Genomic DNA, 22033 nt, shown 5'->3' with positions numbered 1-22033 from the left:
TACAAAGAATTAGCACCAACTCTGCAGTACCCCTCACCTCTACTGACCTTTTTAGCCTCTTTCCCTTCATTGTTTTGGTTTTACCACAACTTTAGTGTTTTAGTGTAGCCTCACTGCTCCCATTAAGCAGGTTTCCAGCAGCAGCACTGCACACTACCTGCCCAGCACCAATCAGCTGACAGACACCATCAGAGTTGATGAACATAGTGCAGCTCTCGTGATCTGGCTTGCTTGGTTGTGTTATTTCCTGTTTTATGTTGAAGGTTCACCCTTTGTGTCACATTTTCACTTTACTGGCTGTATTTTCCCACCTGTGTGATTGTCAGTTGTTTTCACCTGTGTCTCATTATGTCCCCCTCCCAGTCGATTAAGTCCATGTGTTTCACAGTTTGTCTCTTGTGCATGTTGTGTCGAGCGTTCCAGTTTTTGTGAAAGTTACCAGCCGTTCCCTGTTTTTAGGATGCCTGTTTCGTTGTTTTTCTACCTCGCCAGCTTTTGCATTTATGGACTCTTTGTCCTGTCACTCAAGCGCCTTTTGCCAGCCTCTCTCTTCCGTGGGTCTCTGTTCGGTCGCCTTTGCGAATAAAGTTATTGAACTACACCAGCTCCACCATGTCTGGTCCGCATTTGGGTTCAGCTTCCTGTTCCTCAATGACACAATTACAACAGGAACATACATTTAGCAGAGAAAACTATTCTCTCAGGAGTTGGCACAATGTGTATTATTAAACTAGGGGTGTCCAAACTACGGCCCGCGGGCCAACTGCAGCCTGCAGTCCATTTTTAATTGGCCCGCAAGAAATTTTATAAATAGAATAGATTGCCTGAGTGAATTGCAATTCTTAATTTTAACACCAGGGGGAGCTACTGTTGAACAAGGCAACTGCCCCACCAAAAAAGGACAATCACAGAACAAATTTTTCCCAGGTTACCAAACATGGCAGAACCAAAGAAACGCAAGGTAGAAGGCTGAAGGCAGCATTACTGCTCCCACTGAGTGCAATGCCACTTTAGCTGAGTTAAAAAATATATCTACAGTATCTGTGTGTTAATAAGCATGCATGCACATAACTAGTATGCAGGTACACATGCAACAAATATCAATAATGCCGTAACAGTTCTGTCACTACTCCGCTTTTGTGCACCACTTTCTTATATGTGTGTTTCATGTTAACACGCAGAGTACACATCGCTGTGCACAGCGCACACACTGTGCAAAATCAGCTGATCTGAACCGATGCAGATTCGATCGCACTATTTGCACTCCTGTTACTAAGTCCAATTCTGTCTGTTAAGTTTCTAACGAACATTAACAGGCATGTCAATAAACCTAATAACTTAAATAACAAGGTTGAAATGTACCCATCCCATTTTCCCCTTTATTGTTCTTGAGGGGCAGCCGTGGCTAGAGGTTGGAGAAGCGGTTTGTGATCGGAAGGTCGCCGGTTCGATTCCCCCACTGGACTGGCAGAAAAATTTGAGTGTGGTGGAGTATCCCCTCCCCCCTTAATTAACTGGCTGATGTGCCCTTGAGCAAGGCACATAACACCCCTATATGCTCCCCGGGTGCTTGAATGCAGCCCACTGATCCTTTCACTGCATGTTGCACGTGTGTGTGTTTCCAATCATGAATGGGTTAAATGCAGAGAAGTAATTTCCCAGTTTGGGATCATAAAGTAAATAAACTTAATTGATCCAGTTTGGGATTAATAAATTAAATAAACTTAAACAAGCGCTCAGGCATGAGACACATGGGTCAAATGCACTGGACTCTAATGCACGGCTCAATTCAGGCAAGGTTGGAAAAACAGCTAAAGGCGCAAGACTCAAAATCCAAACAAAAGACACTGAGGTTAAATATCCTCAATCACTAGAAAGGTAACAAAAAGCTCTCAAGGTAAATTTAGGCACAACAAGGAAGAAATGCTGGACTGACATGAAAACACCAAGGTCACAAGACAATCTGACACAGGACAAGGGGAGACGCGGACTATATATACACGAGGTAACAAGGAACAGGTGGAATCAAACAGGCGGGAAACACACCAGGAAGCCAGGGTTCTGAAACGAGAGGAGAGTCAGGGTTTCACAATAAAACAGGAGGTGAGACAAAACTTGACGGCAGTGAAACAAACGGCTTAACAGAACGACGAGACATGACAACTGTGGGGGACCATCCTCACTAAGAAGAAATCTGAGTCTGCTGTTCTGAGAATGAGCCGTCAACCCTTTTTCTGAATAAATCAATAAAAATCCATTTGTGGAAAGCTGTGATGAAGGCAGTTTTTTCTCTAATCATATTCAACAATATAGCATATTTGACCAACTTTGAATTGATTTTTCTAACTTTAATACACTAAAGGTCAGGCTATATAACTCACCTTTAGAAAGTGGCCCAGCCCCTCCTATATTTTTCTGTATGTGGCCCCTGATATAAACCAAAGAGAACATCAGTTCTGACAGTTAGATGCTGCTGCCTTAACATAAATATGAAAAATACATGGATGTTAACGTGTCTTATTAATTTATTTTTTTTGTCCTCACTTTTAAAATGTTTCAACACATGTTTGCCAGCTGAAACAAAAAATGAGTAGATAAATACAACACAAATACAATACACGCCTGTACGTGCCTCACTCAGCTGCGGTTTCGCAAACACATCTTTGAAAACCTAAATTGCTCTTGACCGCTTGATCTGTATTGACATGTAGAGTTACAAACGATGTCTTGGTGCCATTAAATTACCAGATGATATTCTAGGTGGAAAAAGGTTTGCTCACGCCCCATAGTATCACCCCTCTACAAGCACACCATCCCTGCTCTTGATCTATGAAAACAGGGCCTTCAGTCTGAATTAAACATTATTTTATGTCAACAGTGTTTTCATTGTTTCAAATGAGATTCACAGGCAAGAAATGACAAGTGTTAAGTTTTTTTATTCAGAATGTTATTCTGAAGAAACTGATTTGAGGTTAGGTGCAGAGGGAATATGACCAAAGTGTCAAATAAAATAAAACTAGTAACGTTGCAGAAACTGATGTCAGTGAACTTGTTGCCCCAGTGCATACTGGGAGGCTTTTTACTGCCATCTGTTGAGAGTAGATGCAAAGGGACATTAATGGATGTATGCAGCAGCAGGACTGTTCTCACCATGTGTGTCTGTTGTTGTTCTATTGTTGGACAGGGTGACAGTGACAGCAGCCTGTAACATGGACTTCAGCCGCTTTCCTCTAGACTCTCAGACCTGCTCACTGGAGCTGGAGAGCTGTGAGTACATGTTTCATTTACCGTTCTCAAAACTGACAGCGATCATATTCCTGGCCAGTGACGTGTTAAATTATCAGAGCTCACGCTGACATAGTGAAGAAGACACTGCTAGATATATCAAGCATTCCAGTTATTAAAGGGCGTACTAGTCAGTTTAACTTCAGATTCTTTTTCATTTTCAACCCTGATTCCAAAAAAGGTGGGATGCTGTGTAAAATGTACATAAAATTAAAGTGCTGTCATTTGCAAATGTTTTTCTACGTTTACAGTGTTCAAGTGAAGACAAGACATTTAATAAGCAGGGAGGTCCCTGAAAAACACATAGATGGCAGCATATGTTGCTCGAAAACCATATACCATAGGCACTACCACACCTTTATACATTCACAGATGCTGGCTTTCAAGCTTTGCATTTGTGGATGCAGCAACAAACTGTGTTCAGAAAACCATTGCTGGTCAGCAATGAAGTGGCTGAAGTGTTCCCAAGCCCATGTAGTGATGTCCATTATACTCTTGTGTTAGCTTTGAATGCAGTGCTCTATGAGGGATGGAAGCTCACAGGCACTCAGCGTTGGTCTTCAGCCTTGCAGCTTTCACACAGAGATAGATTTTTTTGATGACATTATGAAGTGTTGATGGTGAAATCCCTGAATTCCTTGCATTGGTGAATTGAGAATTGATGTCAAAGTAATGAAATCAAGAAATCAAGCAGCTATAAGCTGATATTCTGGAACTGTATTGTTTGTTTCCGTTATAATAGGAATTCATTCAAACTGTTAAATTAGGAAGTAGCTTCTTCACATTTGTAAATGAGACATACTGTAAAATTAGCCAAGCAGAAGAAGAAAAAGTCCTAAACTAAGAATAACATGCAAGGTTAACACACTGAGGTAAAGTACAATAAAAAAGCAGGCTTGGTGTTGTGAAAACTCTAAAATCTCTGTAAATTCTCAAGTACCATCTAATGATTCCTACAAATGGAAGCAGATTTCAGACATACCTCTCAGTGATAATTGTCTACCAACATCCAAACAGAGTTGGTGCTGTTAACCTTTCAAAGCACAAGTATCTCAGCAAGGTGTATCAATGCAACATGCCGAACACCATGTGACCACAACGAGACCTGATAATGACAGACTTTATTGTAATGTTTCCGGGTAGATTAGGGACTCAGACCCGGAGAAAGACTCGGGACTCAAGGTAGGATTCAAAAACCAGGCATTCATACACAGGAAATCTTAGAGAGTAAAGCTAAGAAAGTCCAGTCTGTTCTCCAGTAACTCATCATTATCTACTATGTAGTCCATATTTCAGAGTTATTTCAAAAAATCATCAATCACTCTTAGTAACTTCTCAATGCTGAAGCGTTACCAGCTACTTCATAGTGGTTACCGCCTTGAAGGGTACTACAAGTTGAGCCTGATTTATGTGGCTTTGGCCATCAGTCCTATTCATAGAAATAACACTGCACTCACCGAGGTATTCACTGAAATCAGGGAAAACGCTGACACAGCTAAAAAGAAATGAGAGAAGTCAGGAAACATGAGAAATCACACAATCCGACAGGCTGTTGACCTGAGAAATAAAGACAAATACGATTGGTGATGCCTGGCCTATTGAACTAAAGTAGTTTTGTGCTGTGAAAAGTATGGGGTTCCCTACCTGAGCAATCAGAGGGATGAGAGGGCAGGGCATACCTGAAAAGACAGATCGGGGGGACTACAGCTGTTTAAATTCTCTCTTTTTGAGACACCAAAGATATTCAGGAAATGTTCAGAAAAGACCCCTCATACACCAGGGGCCATATCACAGGGTCCCCACACATTTGAGATTAAACGCACATCCTCGAGTGTTTTAAAACTCAACTGTGAACTGTGTGTATCTTCAACCATTAACAGTTAGCTGGGAAGACATTAGGGGATTTGAGGTTGCTATGGGGCACTATTCAGAAATTACAGAGTGTAGAGATAAAAGCTATTCACAAAGCCTCTTCCAGCTCCTAAGGTAAAGAACGGCTCCCAGTAGGGGGCCAGACTTTTAGAAAGTTTTATGGGCTTCTTAAGAAGAGAAGAAGATGACTGCTGCAAGTGCAAGAGCAGATCATCAGAATCTCTGTTTGTGATGTTATTCACAGCTGTGTTCATATATTTCTCTCAAAAATCTTCACTGTTACGCCATTAAGCCAGTTTTTCAGCCACAGTTTATTTCATTTCCAGTGGACATGCACACTGCACAAGCACAGACAGCATTAACAGACACAGTGGATTTCCCTTGTGTTGTCAGAGTTCTGTTATGTGAAACACAACCTTGGTAAACAATCATATGAACGTGAGACTAAGCAATTTAAAGTGTCCGTCTGTCTATCTGATAACAGGCTGGTAGTAATATCACTGTGCAGTGATGTTCTATATTGCAGATCTCCTCCATGTGTCATATTGCTGCAGCAGTTGTATCAACGTCTCTAATAATTGTCACTCATAAACAAAAACCATTAGGCTGCTGGGTCCAGTAGTATGGGACGTATCCATGTCAATACGAAACGAATGTGAAAAAATGATGTGGTTGTGTTGAATAGCTTTTAAATGCTGAGCTATTGTTGTCAACAAATTCCATGAAAAGACCAATCATTACAAACATTCGTTTTCAGAATGCCCTTTTATCAAAAGTCTGTTTTATTTCATTTAACCATTTTTTGCTGATAACACATTTCTTTTTATTTTGTAATGTAACGAACATGCTAGCTCTTCCTAATTAAAATGCAAAAGATTGCAATGTGAAGGCTGCTGTGGTCATTTACAACAGCAGCTAACTGATTGATTCAGAATACTATGACATTGATGATCCTGCTGTCAGGAGCTTACTGGTTAATTCTGGCAGCAGTTGTTGAGCATGCTATGTAAAGACGCAGGCTGGCTGACATGTTGAAATAAATAAATAAAAGCTGGTTATAATGCCACTGCCATGAACAAGCAGCAGCCTCTGGGCCTGAAATTTGAAGCCAACGCAGAAGTGCCAAAAACTGCATTTCCTCAAATAGCACCTTCAGGCTGGTTCTAAAAGCGAGTCAATCGCCATAGACCCCCATATTAAAATGCCCAACGTTGTAAACATGTTTACAGCCTGGTGCAGAAAACAGTTTTGGTGTCTGTCAATAATTTCCCCGTCCATCATTGTACAGGGGTGAATTTTTAACTCACTCACTCACTCATATATTAACTCCCTTAATAAATGATATTAAACCAAGGTTTCAGCAAACAGGCTTCATTTGTCCCTTGTCAGCTCGAACCCACACTCCACCTCTTTGCCTCTTTTTTGGATTCGGCAGGAGTGTGGTGGAGTCAGGCACTGCCAAGATGGTGATGACCAGATCCACTGTCACTGAGCATCGCAATAGCTCTTCAGAACTGAATGAAAAAGTCTTAGTATAAAGTAAAAAGTGTAATTGGGGATTTTGAAATGTGATGCATGATAGAAAAATCAGTCAGGATTTTAAAGCCCAGCTTCAGCACCTCCATGAGGTTGACATTTGTGGCTCACAGTGAAATGTCTCAACAACTGTTAGACAGCCACAATCATTCCCTTCAGGGTGAACTGTAACTTTGGTTGTCCTCTGACTTCTCATCTAGCACTGTTCAAAATATCAATTTCTCCAATACTTCGGTTTATTTATTTTTAGATTTCTATTTCATCTTTTTTTTAAAGAGCCAGACTCATTGAGATTAAGAGAACAAGAAACATTCACAAGAATGCAGTCGGCAAACAGAAACAACGCAAATGAAACAGTCAAAAGACTCATAAAACATGAGACAATAACGCTGTAAAATCTCCAAGCAGAAAGTTTGACTGTAGTTTGAAGGCCGTTTGCACTTCATTCCATTTAAAAGGTGCATAGTACCTGAAACCAGTTCTGCCAACATTGGTGTGTACATAAAGGATATCTCGTTCTTCTCTCGTTGAGTGGTGTCTGCATCGTGTCCTGTAGGTGCTAGATTTACGTCAGAGAAGAGATGTGAGGAAGATTGGAAGCTTCAACAGCAGCTTTATAGATGAATAATGTGAGATGGTTATTTCTTCTTGGCTGTAAGGAAGTCCATCCAAAAGTGATACAAAGAACAATGATGAGCATGAGACTTGACACCTGTGATAAACTGTAATGCACTATGATACACAGGGTTTAGCAGCTGAGGTGTTGATGGGGCAGTATGACAGTACAGAATATCTCCATTGTCAAGAACAGGCATGAAGGGTGGCTGCACAGTAGTTTTATGGTTGGAAGAAGACAGACATCCCTTAATTGTATAGAACAAGCATGGTTTACTTTTCAATTTTAGAGTCAAATGTGAGCCAAAACCATGCAACCAAAACTCAATTTATACGTTTTAGGCTAATTTTTACTGGAATGGTAGGGGTAATGGCAGGATAGTCAGAGACACTGGTGGGGGTGGAGAATACCATGAATTTCGTCTTTGCTGCATTTAGAACTAGTCTGTGATTAAGGAGTGTTAATTGGAAAGCATGAAAGGCAGAGTGAGGACAGTCAGGGCCTGGCTTGGGGAGGAGCCTGAGGAATGTAAAATGGCATTATCATCTGAAAAAAAATGGACACTTAAGTTTTGATTCTGAAGAATTATTTCTGTACAGTGTAAACAGTAATGGAACAGGGATAGACCCCTGTGGTAACCCATTTCTGATGGGAGGAGGGCTTGACTGAGTTCCATCAACAACAATGTACATCCAAATAACTGCAAAACTAATAACATTTCCATCAGCCTCAGCTGTACATTGTCTTTAACATTAATTAGCAAGGCAGAATTTCAGTTTTGACATTATGTGTTTGATTATAGACTATAGTTTCTGTTCATCTTGAAATTGAGATCTGCTATACTGTACCCTATGCTGCTGTTTTCTTCTGCTGCCGGTTTCCTGTGTAGATTCTTTTCTTCTGCCTTAGCTGCTTGGTTGCAGCCATCAAAACCAGTTTTTTTTCTGTTTTTTTCTTTCTAGGTCATTAGCTCCCATCAGCGTATATGTTCACACATGAATTAATAATAACTGTAGAAAACATGTGAGCAGAGTGAAATGAAAAACACATACTTCTTGTTATTCAGGACAGTTTCGTGAAAATTTTGAAATCAATTTTGCCCCAAAGTTGTTGTCTTCACCCACCATTATTTGAAGTGTGGTGATAGTTCTTGATGAGCCATGGTTTTAATGTTTTTGGGGGATGATGACTGATTAGACTTGACCGGACTGTGTTATGTTTTTGCAGATGCCTACACAGATGAAGATCTGATGCTGTATTGGAAGAGCGGTGATGAGTCTCTGAGCACTGATGATCGCATCTCCTTATCACAGTTCCTCATCCAGAAGTTCCACACCACTTCTCGCTTGGCCTTCTACAGCAGCACAGGTACACACACGCACTCACGCATGAAGTTCTTGTGGGATCAATAAAGTCTTATCTTATCTTAGCAGTAGATTAGTGACCTCAATAACAAAAATATTGCATGAAGTTAAAATATGCATGTTTTGTGTTAGTGAGCACTTCTCCTTTGCCAAGATAATCCATCCACCTGACAGGTGTGGCATATCAAGATGCTGATAAACAGCATGATTATGGTGTACCTGGGGCTCATCATGATTAAAGGCCACTATAAATGTGCAGTTTTATCACACAACGCAGCATCACAGATGTAGCAGGTTTTTAGGGAGCGTACAATTGCCATGAACACTGCAGGAATATCCACCAGAGCTGCTGTCCGTGAATTGAATGTTCATTTCATTACCATAAGTCTCCATCCAACTCGCAGCCTGAGAGCAGGTGTAACCATGTCAGCCCTGGACCTCCACATCCGACTGATGCAGAAGTTGGTTTGCACAATGAAAGAATTTCTGTCATACACAATGTCAGGGAAGCTCAACTACATTGTCCTCACCAGGATCTTGACCTGACCGCAGTTCATCTGCATAACTGACTTGACTGGGCGATGCTCACCTTCCATGGCATTTGACATTTCGGATAAGCGTTGTCTTCATGGATAAATCCTGGTTTTCACTGTGCCAGACAGATGGCAGACATCCTGCATGGCGTCGTGTGGGTTAGCAGTTCATCTCAGTGTTGTGAACATAGTGCCGTATGGTGTCAGTATGGGAAGGCATTTTATTGTGACAGCCGAGGCACACCTGTGCAATCATCATGCTGTTTAATCAGCATATTGTTTTGCTACACCTGTCAGGTGGATGGATTATCTTGGCAAGGGAGAAATGCTCGCAAACACAGATAAAAAAAAAAAAAAGAGAAAATATTGGGGGAATAAGCCTTTTGTGTGCGTAGAAAAAGTCTTAGATCTTTTATGTTTACTCTATGTGTGAAAACACACACCAAAATGTGTAGACATCATGGCAGGGCTGAGATACTTAGTTCTATGATACATAAGCAAGTAAAAAAAAAACAAAAAAAACATGGCTGCCATCAACCCAAAAGACTTTGCAAGGAGTGGGGCTTAGCATGAAAATGGCCAGAACTCATTAATATTTTTTCCTATAATTAAAAATCAGGGTACATGCCTTTGGGCCATGATTTTGAACCTGACCTATGGGGGTGCCACAAATGCCAAAAATGTGTACCTCAAAATTCTGTTGACAGTGGCCTTAATTTTGGCCCATTGAGCTGCTTCTTTCTGTTGACTTCAAAAGGTCTCAAACTCAGAATCGCCCGTTGCAGCTGTATTTTATTTCATTTTATTTACGACATTTTATTTACAATTTGAAATGATATTTTGACTTCCAGCTGAGCTTTTCTTTGACAATTAGGCCACTAATTAAGTATGGATATTGTGTACTCCACAGCCACCTCTGATCACCAGGAATCGGTCAGCAAGTGAATACACTGGTCCACCTGCACTGGTACACTTGGCCACGGCACTTTTGGTTTGGGGGAATAGTACAGTGTACATGTTTAAAGGGACCACAGGGATGGTGTACCGTAAAGATTTGCTAATACTTTACGTTGGCCGGTCTGGGACAAAAATGCCAGGGCTGAAATTTTGTCCCTGACCAGGCCGGTAAGTGAGTAACTGAATTGACTATCCAGTGAGTAGCTGAATTATATGATATTGCACACTACTTGTTACAGAAGGATGTCAGCGGGGGAAGGTGTTAAATTACAATGTGGGAAAATGTTATGTTTGCATGTATGTGCATGTGCAGACAATAATAATAATAATAATAATAATAATAATAATAATATCTGTGTATGGTTTGACTTAGTGGAGGGAAAATGTATGGGTGGGGGGGCACATGTGTGTCGCATGCAATTAAGCTTATGCGTGCTGACATATTAGTGTTCTCTATAATTGGTCATCAGGCAAAAAAAACAACAACAATGGATTGAACATGTTTCTTAATGTGTGTGGAAGAATTCAGACAAAAGTGTGTGTGTATACTTTGACATTAGACATCAAAGGTCACGGATTTTGCTCCAGCATCTTTTAAGGACCCTGTCTGTTTTGTTATTATTCCATGTCGTACATATGTTGCCTCTTGCTGTGATTGCAGGCTGGTACAATCGTCTTTACATCAACTTCACGTTGCGACGCCACATCTTCTTCTTCCTGCTGCAGACGTACTTTCCCGCCACTCTGATGGTTATGCTGTCATGGGTGTCGTTCTGGATCGACCGCCGGGCTGTGCCGGCCAGAGTTTCCCTGGGTAAAAATAAAAAAAACTCTTGTCAAATGTCCTTTGAAGAGATTGTGCATGCCTGAGGGAAATCTGTCTGTGTGAAATGATGAAAGCTGGCTGTGACATGGCTCCACCAATTGGGAACACACACATGCATGTGTGAATACACAAACCTCCCACGCTCTACCACTCTCACTTTTCTTTTGAATTATTTTCTGTATTGGGGCTGTTGCTGTACTTGTCATACAGGCGTCTGTTTTCCCCCTCGCTATGATCCTTTTATGGCTCATCTCATCGTTCTTATTAAATTCAGCTGTTAGGATGGGATGTTTTTACAAGTCCCTTACACGACTTTTCGATCTATCTCCCTCCAGATGAATTAGTGGTGCGTGCATGTGTAGAATTTTAAGGACTCCTCCACGGCTTACACTCAGAGCTCTTACATATATTAAAGTGGCTGGGCTGCCGTGCATCATGTAAACACAAAACAACAGATTTCTGCATTGGAGGCAGGGGATTACAGAAACCTGATTCCCTGACCAGTGAGTGTTTTTTCCTCATACATACACAAGTGGATTTATTTATTTTTACATGTGCACCTCGAGACACACGCCTATTTGAAGTAAATAAAACTGAAGCTGACTCAAAGTATCCTCTATCAGTCCAGCAAGTCTGCTGAATATTTGCACATTTATAAAATGGAGATTCATGCTGTTAGGTTGTGTGCTCAGCACAGAGTCATCTGCATATTTATAAAATATTATAAATATTAATACATGACTTACTAATGCTTTATTGATCAGTTATAAATAAGAACAACTATGCAATTGCTAGGTTGTGAAATATTTGTCTGGTGTTTATCCTCCTCTAGCAGGACATTGTTTTTAGCGCTTTAGTAAGATTATTGAGTTAAACATTAGTGAATGTTTTGTTGACTATTACTTTAGTTAAAACTTCTTTATGAAGGATGACTTGATGATATCCTTTTTCTTCCTGTTCTGTCATTTCTGTCTGGACAGCTTTGAGTTCCCATATAGTGTTAGGGGATAGAAACATAGCCAGTCATTTGCTCTTGTTCATGGTTCATCTTGCAAGAACATCTAATGTCCTTGTGTCACACGTACGCTGCCACTGACTGGTTCTGACAGAGTTATATAAAGAGTGAATGGGATTCTGTAGCCAAGAATGTTCCTGTTGTTGAAGTTACAGCTAACAGAAGGAAAAAGGACTGGAGCACACTGACTGATTGGCAGGATACATCTGATTAGATTAGGTAAGACTTTATTGATCTCACAATGGAGAAATTCACTCTTACAGAACCTCTTCAGAACACACAAGGGGGGCGGAGGGGGTGCAAACAGCAAATGGAGGTGCAAATAAGAAACAATAGGAAAAACAATAGGAACAATAAGGGTGCAAATAAGAACAATAGGAAGAACTTGAACTATAAAAGTGCAAATCTGATGATACTCTATATTCCTACAGTCAAAACAATCCCTGCACAGTCCCAAACCAACCATCAATGTATCCTATTAAGAAGCATGCAGTCCTGCTGCACCAAATGCTCACTCGAGAATTGAATGTGGATTAATCCATTTCTTTAAAAAAGTCTCTAACAAATACACTATTCGCTCCAGTCAGGGTAAAGTTTGTGAAAAGCTACAGTGTCCTTAGGTAATAGAAGTGAAACTTTACATTTGTGTGTCGTTTCTAGGACAATACGTCTTACAGGATAGGACCTACACACAGGATAAGACATATTGTTGGTTTTGGTCTTTTTATAGAATTAGCTGACAATAAAAAATAGCACCAACAAATTTATTCCCAATACTTTCTACAATCACTGCATCCCTATCACTCCATCAAGTCCCCATGTACTGTAGTGTTAGTTTATAGAGACACTAAACACCCAGAGTGGCACTTTCGCTGGCAACTATTATCACATTTGCTTCCAGGATTAGCACCACCAAGTTGCCTTACCAGACTAGGCCTACTTCTTCTGTGTATGTGGTGCATCGAGTGTGTGGAACAGACGTCATGAATCTACATCACACAGCTGATGTTTGTTAGCCTGGAGATATGAATCGCTCTATTGTTCTGTTGGCAATGCAATGTTTCATATCCTTATGTCACACCAGTCAATAGATCATACACCATAACTGACAGGTGTGGGCAACAGATTTGGGTGAAAAGCAAATGTTGATAAGAATTCCTGTTGACCTTGTTACACTTTACGTTTAATCGTGTGTGTGTGTGTGTGTGTGTGTGTGTGTGTGTGTGCCCACAGCTAATCTTGCGTACTACTGGACCCATCAAACCCACTTTTTGTGCAAACTTATGATTGTATGCTGAAGGACCTCGTTGAGCCTTTGACTGCTGACTCCTTACTCCTCTTGTAGGGGCCACACATTACTGTTTTGGGACCTCCATTATGTCTCCCATTCATTCCACTACTCTCATGCACACATGCTGGACACACAGCCTGTCCTGCACACCCCCACCCTCATGCACCCAGACACATGTGCACTCTACTGAGTGCATGCTTTTAGTCTCCACTATAGTCTCTTGAGAGACATTTTTAAGGGCGCACTCTGTCATCTTAACAGCTCATTGAACACTACGTACACTAGGTACTTTCTTACATGGATGCATTTCTTACAAAAATGAACTCCTGTAAGCATGCCTGAGATGATGTCTGAGTTCAAACTGGGCTAAAGTGTGAGAGTTAACTCTTGACAGCAATTTGACGAAGTCACGTGACCCCAGTACAGAACCTCTGTCATCTCATGATAACCGAGCTATCTCAGTGACAACCAAATAAACTCAATTTGTTGAGAAAGACTGTACGATGTGGTTGAAAGCTCATGTAAAGTTTCTTTTAATGTCAAAAATGAGTAAATTTGAGAATGAAAGTTTATTCTTCTTGAAAACAGTAGTTGACTCATACAATTTCACAACAAGGTCTGTTTAGTAGCTGATGTGTGCTTTCAATCGTACCACATGACGTTCCTCAGTTGATGGAGTTGTCCAGTTGTGGAATTGTGGGTGATCTTTAAAGAAAGCCCTTCAAGGTCTTGAAACCACCCCCCTGCAAATGTTGTGATGTTAGCTACCTGGTGCACCTCCTGCCTGATTACAAAACTCTTGTACATTGGAAACCAGCTGTCATTTACAAAAAGCTGGTCCGATGAGGCTTGGAAGAACTATTTTGATACAACTGTGTGGGAAGTACTTTGTGAAGCTCATGGTGAGGACACTGACAGTCTCACACATTGTATAACAGACTTTGTCAACTTCTCTGTGGAGGATGCCACACCCACCTGGACTGTGCAGTGACAAACAAACCTACTCCCGACATAAATACTCTCTTAAGGCTCAGGTAATACAGAGGATCTTAAGAATGTGCAGCGCAAGCTAAAAAGGAGAATCAGGGAGGGAAACAACAACTGCAGGACAAAGCTGGAGGATCAGGAGGAGGAGGAGACTTAAAACCATCTCTGGCTACAAGGATCCTGACTCCCAGCCTGTAGGGGACAGAAAGTGGGTGAATGATCTGAACTTTTTCTTCAATAGGTTTAATCAGTCGTCTCCCTCTCCCCTAGTTCACTCCCACCTATTCTGCCCCAACTGACCACGGTATGTGAGGATGCAGGACTGTTGTCTACAGCACGGGGCCTGGCAGGGAACAGTCCTGGTTCTCTTCCTCTTCAGGCACACATGCACCAACTGCCATCTGCAAAAGTTCTCTGACGACTCTGCAGTCATCGACCTCATCGCAAATGTGGACAACAGGGAGTGCAGAGAACTGACCCAGAGATTTGTGGATTGGTGCGCTCATAACAGCTCAGATCAATGCAGGGAAAGCCAAAGAGCTCCTAGTGGACTTATGCAGGGGCAAATACTCTCCTCCTACACCGATGAACATCCAGGGAATGGACATTGGGAGCATTCCTGAGGACCTTTTTTAACTCTTTGGTGGCTTCAGCCATCCTCCATGGAGTGGTCCGGTTGGGCAGCGGTATCTGGACTGCTGACAGTGAGAATATTAACAGACTGGTTAAAAAGGCCAGGTCTATCCTGGGATACCCCCTCAGCCTGGTGGGGTTGGTGGGAGAAAGGAGACAGATCGCTAGGATATCTTCCCTGATGAGCATGTCTCAGCCCATGCAGTCACTCTGATGGTCAGGGGGCAGCTCCTTCAGTGACAGGCTGCTTCACCCACGGTGTGTGAAGGAGAGCACCACAGGTCCTTCCTTCCTGCTACTGTCAAACTTTATAATCAGTACTGCTCCAAGTAGGCCACACAAACTGAAACTGACAAATCCACTCATGCAAAATCAGTGTATACCAAACTGTGTATCAGTATTACCTATGTGCGCTCAACCATTGTCTGTTTTATTTATCATACTGTTTACTTACTTATCATTTCCATGCTTCCCATTTGTAATTTCCCCACTCTGGAATTGAGAAAGGATTATTTTATTTTATCGATATTATTCTTAAATGGGCCACATGGTGAACTTTTTGTACTTTAAGTATACACTGACCTGATTGAAGGATGACTTTTACTTGTAACAGACTATGTCTACATGGTTTTGTTACTACGTTTACTCGAGTAAAAGCTCTGACTACTTCTTCTACCACTTTTCCACACCTTCTCACCTGCAAATGTTTGAAACCATGCTGATCCACACATGGTAGTATTTATTGCAGGGCTATTGGACCACATTGCATCATATTGTATAAGTGGTCCTGTTATTGCTTTCACCCTCTATCCTTTAGCCACCCAACACTCAGTCAGCTTCCTGTCCCTGGGAAGCCCATTATACTGTGTCTACCCTGTGAAAGTAAAAATAGACAAACTCAGATTCAAACACATTTTCAATCTGCAGTTTGCTGTAGTTGAACTGGAATGTTGTCAATCTGTCGTGTCCAGGCATCACCACAGTGCTGACCATGTCCACCATCATCACTGGAGTGAATGCATCCATGCCCCGGGTGTCCTACATCAAGGCGGTGGACATTTACCTCTGGGTCAGCTTCGTCTTCGTCTTCTTGTCTGTGTTGGAGTACGCTGCCGTCAACTACCTGTCCACTGTCCAGGACCGCCGGGAGCGCAAGATGAGAGAGCGGGCACGATCTCAGGTTTGTTTCTACCGTATAACTAACCGGCATGAAGAGTAGAGCAAAAAGAATAAAACTGGCAGAAAGAGACTTCCCACTCATGAGCCAGACCAGTCCCTAGCTGTTCACAAGAATCCAGACTCCAGAAGCTCCAGCAGCTCTCCCTGACTGTCAGGATACAAGCAAAAAAAAATCATGAGCAGTGGTGAAAAGACAGAAAATAGAGCAAGAGCAAAGTCTTTGTATTCAACAGTTAAGTGCATTGTATGGGAAAGTTGGGAGTTCAACATCTCATCCCTGAAAGGTGTTTAACAGTTCTGTTGGAAACAGCTTGTTGAACTAGAATAATGGATCTGCTTTTGGATGAATAAAAGAGCTCACAACTTGCACTGCTGAAGTCTCTGAATACAAACAAACAGAATAGCAAAGCCAAAAAAGAAAAAAGATAGTGCAAACACCAGGTCGTTCTATGCAGCTTTCATGTAATGTTCATGCACATTTTAGACAATGGATTTCCACTTTTACTTTTCATCACTGAACAGTCTATAAAATCTGTGATGACGCGAAAAGAAGTTAGAATGTAGTGTTAAAACTAACCACAATCTCAAATTTGCCTTATCATGATATATCATGACATAACATGATATAAAATACTGCTAATGTTTTGATATTGATCTCAATCATGTCACTCAATCTGTGTGTACAGTAAACCTTGCAAAACTAGAATTCATGACAAAAAAATACAGTTTAACAGAAAAACATCTGCTGTCTGGTTTACATGCAGCAAGTGAAGCAAATTAAAGACTGCAGGAAAACCTGGTACAACAAATCTGCTCGAAGTGCTATTAGCACTTTTTAATAATTTCCCTCTTTTTTCAAACTAAATTTAAATATTATAAAATTATCTTCATATTAAGACTTAGATATATCATTCTTGCAGTGCAGACTGTGTCCCTTTCATTAATTCAAGCAACTAAAAGACAAAGGATACTGCATTTGAAGGTTGTATTTGTCTTTCATAGTTTCACAATTTTAACTTGGATGATGATGCAAAAACCATGCACTTTTTTATTATTTATATCATCTTGACTTAAATAGAACTCTGAATGTTTAACTTTAATATGCACAGATGAAGCAGAGAAAGAAAAACTTTAACAGCATCAACAAGATCGTCAGCATCATGTTCCCTGCTAATGGGGAGCTTTAACCAGGTCCACTGGGCCAACTACCTGAAAAGAGAACCAGCCATAAGTATTCACTCCAAACATACAGGTCATTCAGGACTCTGTTGGTATTTTATCAGTCGGATGCTGTTTACATACATGTGGAATTGCCTTCTCTCTGTCCTCCTTTCCTTAACTCTGTGCAGAACTGAGTCAATGTTTGGTGTTAACTGCTGATTTAATAGTCTGGTGGTCCAAATACATGCCAGGCAACTGTAAGGTCGCCAACATTTTAACTGTTGTAAGTTTGAAGTAGAAATCGACAAAAACACCTGTTTGGTACAGGTGGTGTCAAGTTGTGAGAACGAGTGTGAAAACCATGTCTCCACAGTGGCACAATCAGGAAGTCAGCTGTGGTATATAAAGGTCCAGGGTTTGAATCCCCAGGAGGCCCACTTACCAACAATGCAGCATGCCGTTCATGCATGAGGTGTTCATTCATTGATTTAACCTTTACTTCACCTGGAAAGACCACTGAGGAGGTATCCTCATTTACAATGGTGTCGAGATACAAAACATCATGTTCAATAAAACAGTTAAATACAGAATAATAACATGCTATCAAGTGAACAATGAAAATGTAGGAAAATATAACACTGATCAATTGGAATAACATAGAAGACATAAATAAATGAGATAAATACAATATTTAAGATGGAATGCAACATCAAGTTCAAAACATTTACAATCAATTAAAACGAAACGACTTTGAGCAGCCATAGTGGCGACAGAGAGTCCAAGTGCGAGGTCTTCTGCAGGCTGTTCCGTGTGTGAGGTGCACTGTAAGAGAAATCCATTTTCCCAATTACAAAACTGATCAATGGAGTGTGGAGCATCAGCTTTTTCTGTGAGCGAGTGCCAAGATTATGTGAGTTCAGAGTTAAAAGGGATGAAATGTAGGGTGGAAGCGGCTGCATTAAAGCTTTATAGATGAATAAAAACCAGTGCCGGTCTCGCCTTACAGCCAAAGAAGGCCAGCCGACTACTTGATAGGGATATAATGATGGGTGCTGTAGGGGTCACCAGTTATATACCAGTATACCAGTTTTTACAAAATTGTATGTCTTCAAGTGCTTATTGAGGTCATATTAAGCCAATGGTTTGCTGTTGTGACTGCGAGAATATTTCTTTTTATTATTATTTCTCTCTGCTAAAAGTGTTTGCGCAGCAAAAACATCAAGTTAACATTTATGCAGTTATCTGAAAAACAGCTTGACCCAGAGTCAAAAGTCAAACTTCAATCATTCTCATCTTCATCTGGTCTCCTGCTCTAGAAAAATCAAATCCTACAATTTTTCACAATCTGCTCAGAACCCTCAGAACCCAATTATTGCAGCTGCATCTTCACGTTGGTTCTGCTAAACAGAATTGCTGATCACAAACTCTGCAACTCAAAGGATTTCCCATCTGACAAAGGAAAGACATGCGTTCACATCAAAGGGAAAACACCAAATCTGCAGACAATTCATTCAGTCGGTGTAGCTTTAACTTCTTTCCCAATTCCCCTCAGAGTGGTGTAGTTGATATGACACATCTTCGTCCTTGTTAGCGTGGGTAGGTTTTCAAGCGTGGCCGAATGAATCACAGATCGTCTCATCAGGCCCACCCCTGATCAGGAGAGCCAAATTCACTCCAGCCAGTCTGTATTATTTAATTAAACAGTACAGCTACCTTTACCACTGCCGTGCAGTAATCACTTGTAGGCCCTTTCATACAATAGGCCATGTTTCATTAAGATGTAGTGGCTTGGCGATCCACTGCAGAGGTTAAGCTAAAGTTTGGAGATGTGTCACTATTCATTTATTTTACTGGTGTTTAAACATCATTTAAATGACGCCTTTGGAAAAGACAGATGAATAAATTGAAAGTGTGTATGTATGGACAAGAGAAAGAGAAGGAGCTTGCATATATGGGCTGAAGGAGAAGAGAAGCTTTCTTTTGTAATTCTGTCATGTTTAATTCATTTGTTTCATCAGTGTATGAACTGCACTGCAAACTGGAGTCTCTGCTAACACGACCACAAATGATCAACCTATGACACTTCAGGTCCCAGGTGTTTTGAATGCAAAATTCAGCACGTTCTTGCCTTGTGCTGCTTTGAAATATATGTAGTATAGTGTGTGTAAAGCAGTGGTTCCCCACCTGGGGCTCAGGATGCCCCACAGGGTCCCAGGGTTATAAAAGATATTTTCCTCTTGTTTTCTCCTTTTTTTTCTTTTTTCACTTCACAGCCTTAGGTCTCTATCATTCAGACCCTGACCCAGATCAGATCAGATCAGATCATTAAAATAACTGAAGTACTCCACTGTTTCACCTCTTCAGCCTTCTAAATATCCTTAAAATGGGACTGTGAGACTGAAATCACTGCTCACAAGCCCTGCTCACACTAAAACCGTAACCTTTGATGAGAAGTCACAAGTAGAAATGGCTTTATTTGAAGGGGTCACTGGCTAAAAAGAAAAGAAAAACCTGAAGCTAAATACAATATACGTATATGATCATTCAGTTTGCCAAGCATCACAAACAATTCCCCGCTTCGTAAGGCTGCACATTTTAGAGCCTGAATTAAGAAGAATTCAGAGATTGACACTGATGCAGAGTGTTCAGGTCTCCACAGTAAGAATGGAGTCCACAGCATTCAGCAGGAAGTGCAGCCAAAGATAATGTGGTCCAAAGAATTAAGGTATTTGAGATACTGCACAAATATGCATAGCCACCAGTGCAGGTTGGGGAATTTTACAAGTGGACACAAGTGGACATTAAAGTGATTCAATGCATCAAGGTAATGCATATGAATATTTAACTAATAATGATAAATGAAACAAATATGGGGACTATTATTCTTCTCTGTAATTATTTTTCACCTCATTTTGGGGTCACTTACATATATCAGCCTCATTTAAAACTTTCTTCAAATATAATGGTTCAGTGCTGTTCACTATTACACATGATAGGAGACCGGGCACTACCAGTGAATCCAAGGACAACAGTGGCTGCTAGCCTGCTGGTTTCATTGGCCCCTTGCTGCTGTAGACAAGATGCAACAGCCATACCAGTAGTAACATTATGATTAAAAAATTGGGTGATACTATAGGAATAAGGTAATGTAGCCTTTACGGCTTAGCAATATATATAGTAAATGTTTTTTTATCTGCTGACAATATGCAGTATATAAATAATGAAACAAAATGAAAAATTAAAATGAAAGTTGTATATATATGTAAAGGGCTTTGATCATCATCATATGATTTTACATAAATCTTCCATAATAATCCTGATATTAATTTCAGCTCTATTGGATAATCTTGCTAAGTTTGAATGTGGTCAGAAACTTGATGGCTATTAGCATATCAACTACTTTGTGTGCAAAATTACAGGACTGGCAATAGAGGAAGAGCTAATGTAAGGTTATGCTCCTCTGGGGAGCATGAAAACTATGACAACAGTCTTCTCAATAGATATTTCTCACGTGCAAGTGGAAAATTTCAACTGATGCACAATCTAGATCCCCCAAGTGGATCACATGATCAGTTTATGCAGATGCAAGATTAGATTTCTGTTACACAAAGTGGTCCTAATTTATATGTCTGTGGAGATTGTCATTCATGCAGGTAATGGTACTTTTAAGGTTCTTCAATAGACAGTCTATTGACCCATTAACACCCTGGCCCATGTGACCTTAACGACTCACATGATAGCCAAAGTCCAGCTGCCCTTTGGAAAAACCTTAGAAGTGAATTTATGGCCTTTTGTCTTGTGGATTACTGAATAATGTTGCCTCTATTATTCATAAAGAAAAGGTAAAAATATCACTGTGGTTGACCTGGTCACAACCATTAGACATATAAACAGTGATTATGTCACAGGCTCAAAAGTTGAGGAAACTGCATTACAGGAAAGGACAGAAAATCAAAAGTAACACTGGGATCCGTCGTCTGCGGACATGAATATTCATAGCATGGTCACTCAGTTTTAATGTTTGAGATACCTTGTCATGGACAAAAGTTAGTCAAGAGTCAAGCCAGGTCACCACACTTCAGGTTATCGTCCAGGGGCGATGGATATTCATACCAAATAGTATGGCATCGCTGCCTGTTGTTCTTACTCAGAACCAAAGTGTTGGAGTGACCAACAAATTAACTGCCGTAATTAGGGCCCATTATCAGCAGGACAAGGTATTAACATGAATTACGAAAGTCAACCATCTACTGAGGACACTAATGAGTTCAAATACAGGTTGCCTGATAATACTTACTCCTCCTAACTGTGGTGTTTTCCTTTAAAATCCACAACATAATAAGATTAAACTGTACATTTCTTCCCTGCCAGTCCCTGCCCTGCACCTGCGGCATCTCCCAGACGCGAACCATGACCATGTTGGATGGTACCTACAGCGAGGCTGACACCAACAGCCTGGCAGGCTACACTGAGGAACCCATGGTGCCAGAGGAGGAACAAGATCTGCACGAGGTTCCGGAGAAACCTGAACACATGGTGGTCCATTTGTCCGTGAGCAGCGAGTCCACCACAACCAAGAAGAAGAAGAGCCTGCGTGCTCTCAACATCATCCAGAACACGCATGCAATTGACAAATACTCCCGGATGATTTTCCCTGGTTCATACATCTTTTTCAATCTGATCTACTGGTCAGTCTACTGCTGAAGCTCACTCCTGAGTCAGGACTGAGGCCAGGGGGAGAATAACACACAGACAGTATGAATGCTGCGTCAAAGCGG

At 40.9% G+C, this 22033-nt stretch overlaps 1 protein-coding gene across 1 annotated transcript in view; it reads left to right on the top strand.

Moving 5' to 3' along the window:
* Positions 1–21959, top strand: part of gabrr2a (gamma-aminobutyric acid type A receptor subunit rho2a) — a 50355-nt gene extending 28396 nt beyond the window's left edge. The window contains exons 5-9 of the mRNA XM_041953744.1: positions 3185–3267; positions 8537–8677; positions 10825–10977; positions 15887–16095; positions 21627–21959. Of these exons, the coding sequence (XP_041809678.1) occupies positions 3185–3267; positions 8537–8677; positions 10825–10977; positions 15887–16095; positions 21627–21959 (919 nt within the window). The remainder of the gene's footprint in view (positions 1–3184; positions 3268–8536; positions 8678–10824; positions 10978–15886; positions 16096–21626) is intronic.
* Positions 21960–22033: the final 74 nt, after the last annotated feature.

This window comes from Chelmon rostratus, chromosome 15 (assembly GCF_017976325.1).
Source record: "Chelmon rostratus isolate fCheRos1 chromosome 15, fCheRos1.pri, whole genome shotgun sequence".
NCBI classification, from domain to species: domain Eukaryota; kingdom Metazoa; phylum Chordata; class Actinopteri; order Chaetodontiformes; family Chaetodontidae; genus Chelmon; species Chelmon rostratus.
Note: the sequence above shows the minus strand (reverse complement) of the source record. Positions and strands in the feature narration are given on the sequence as shown.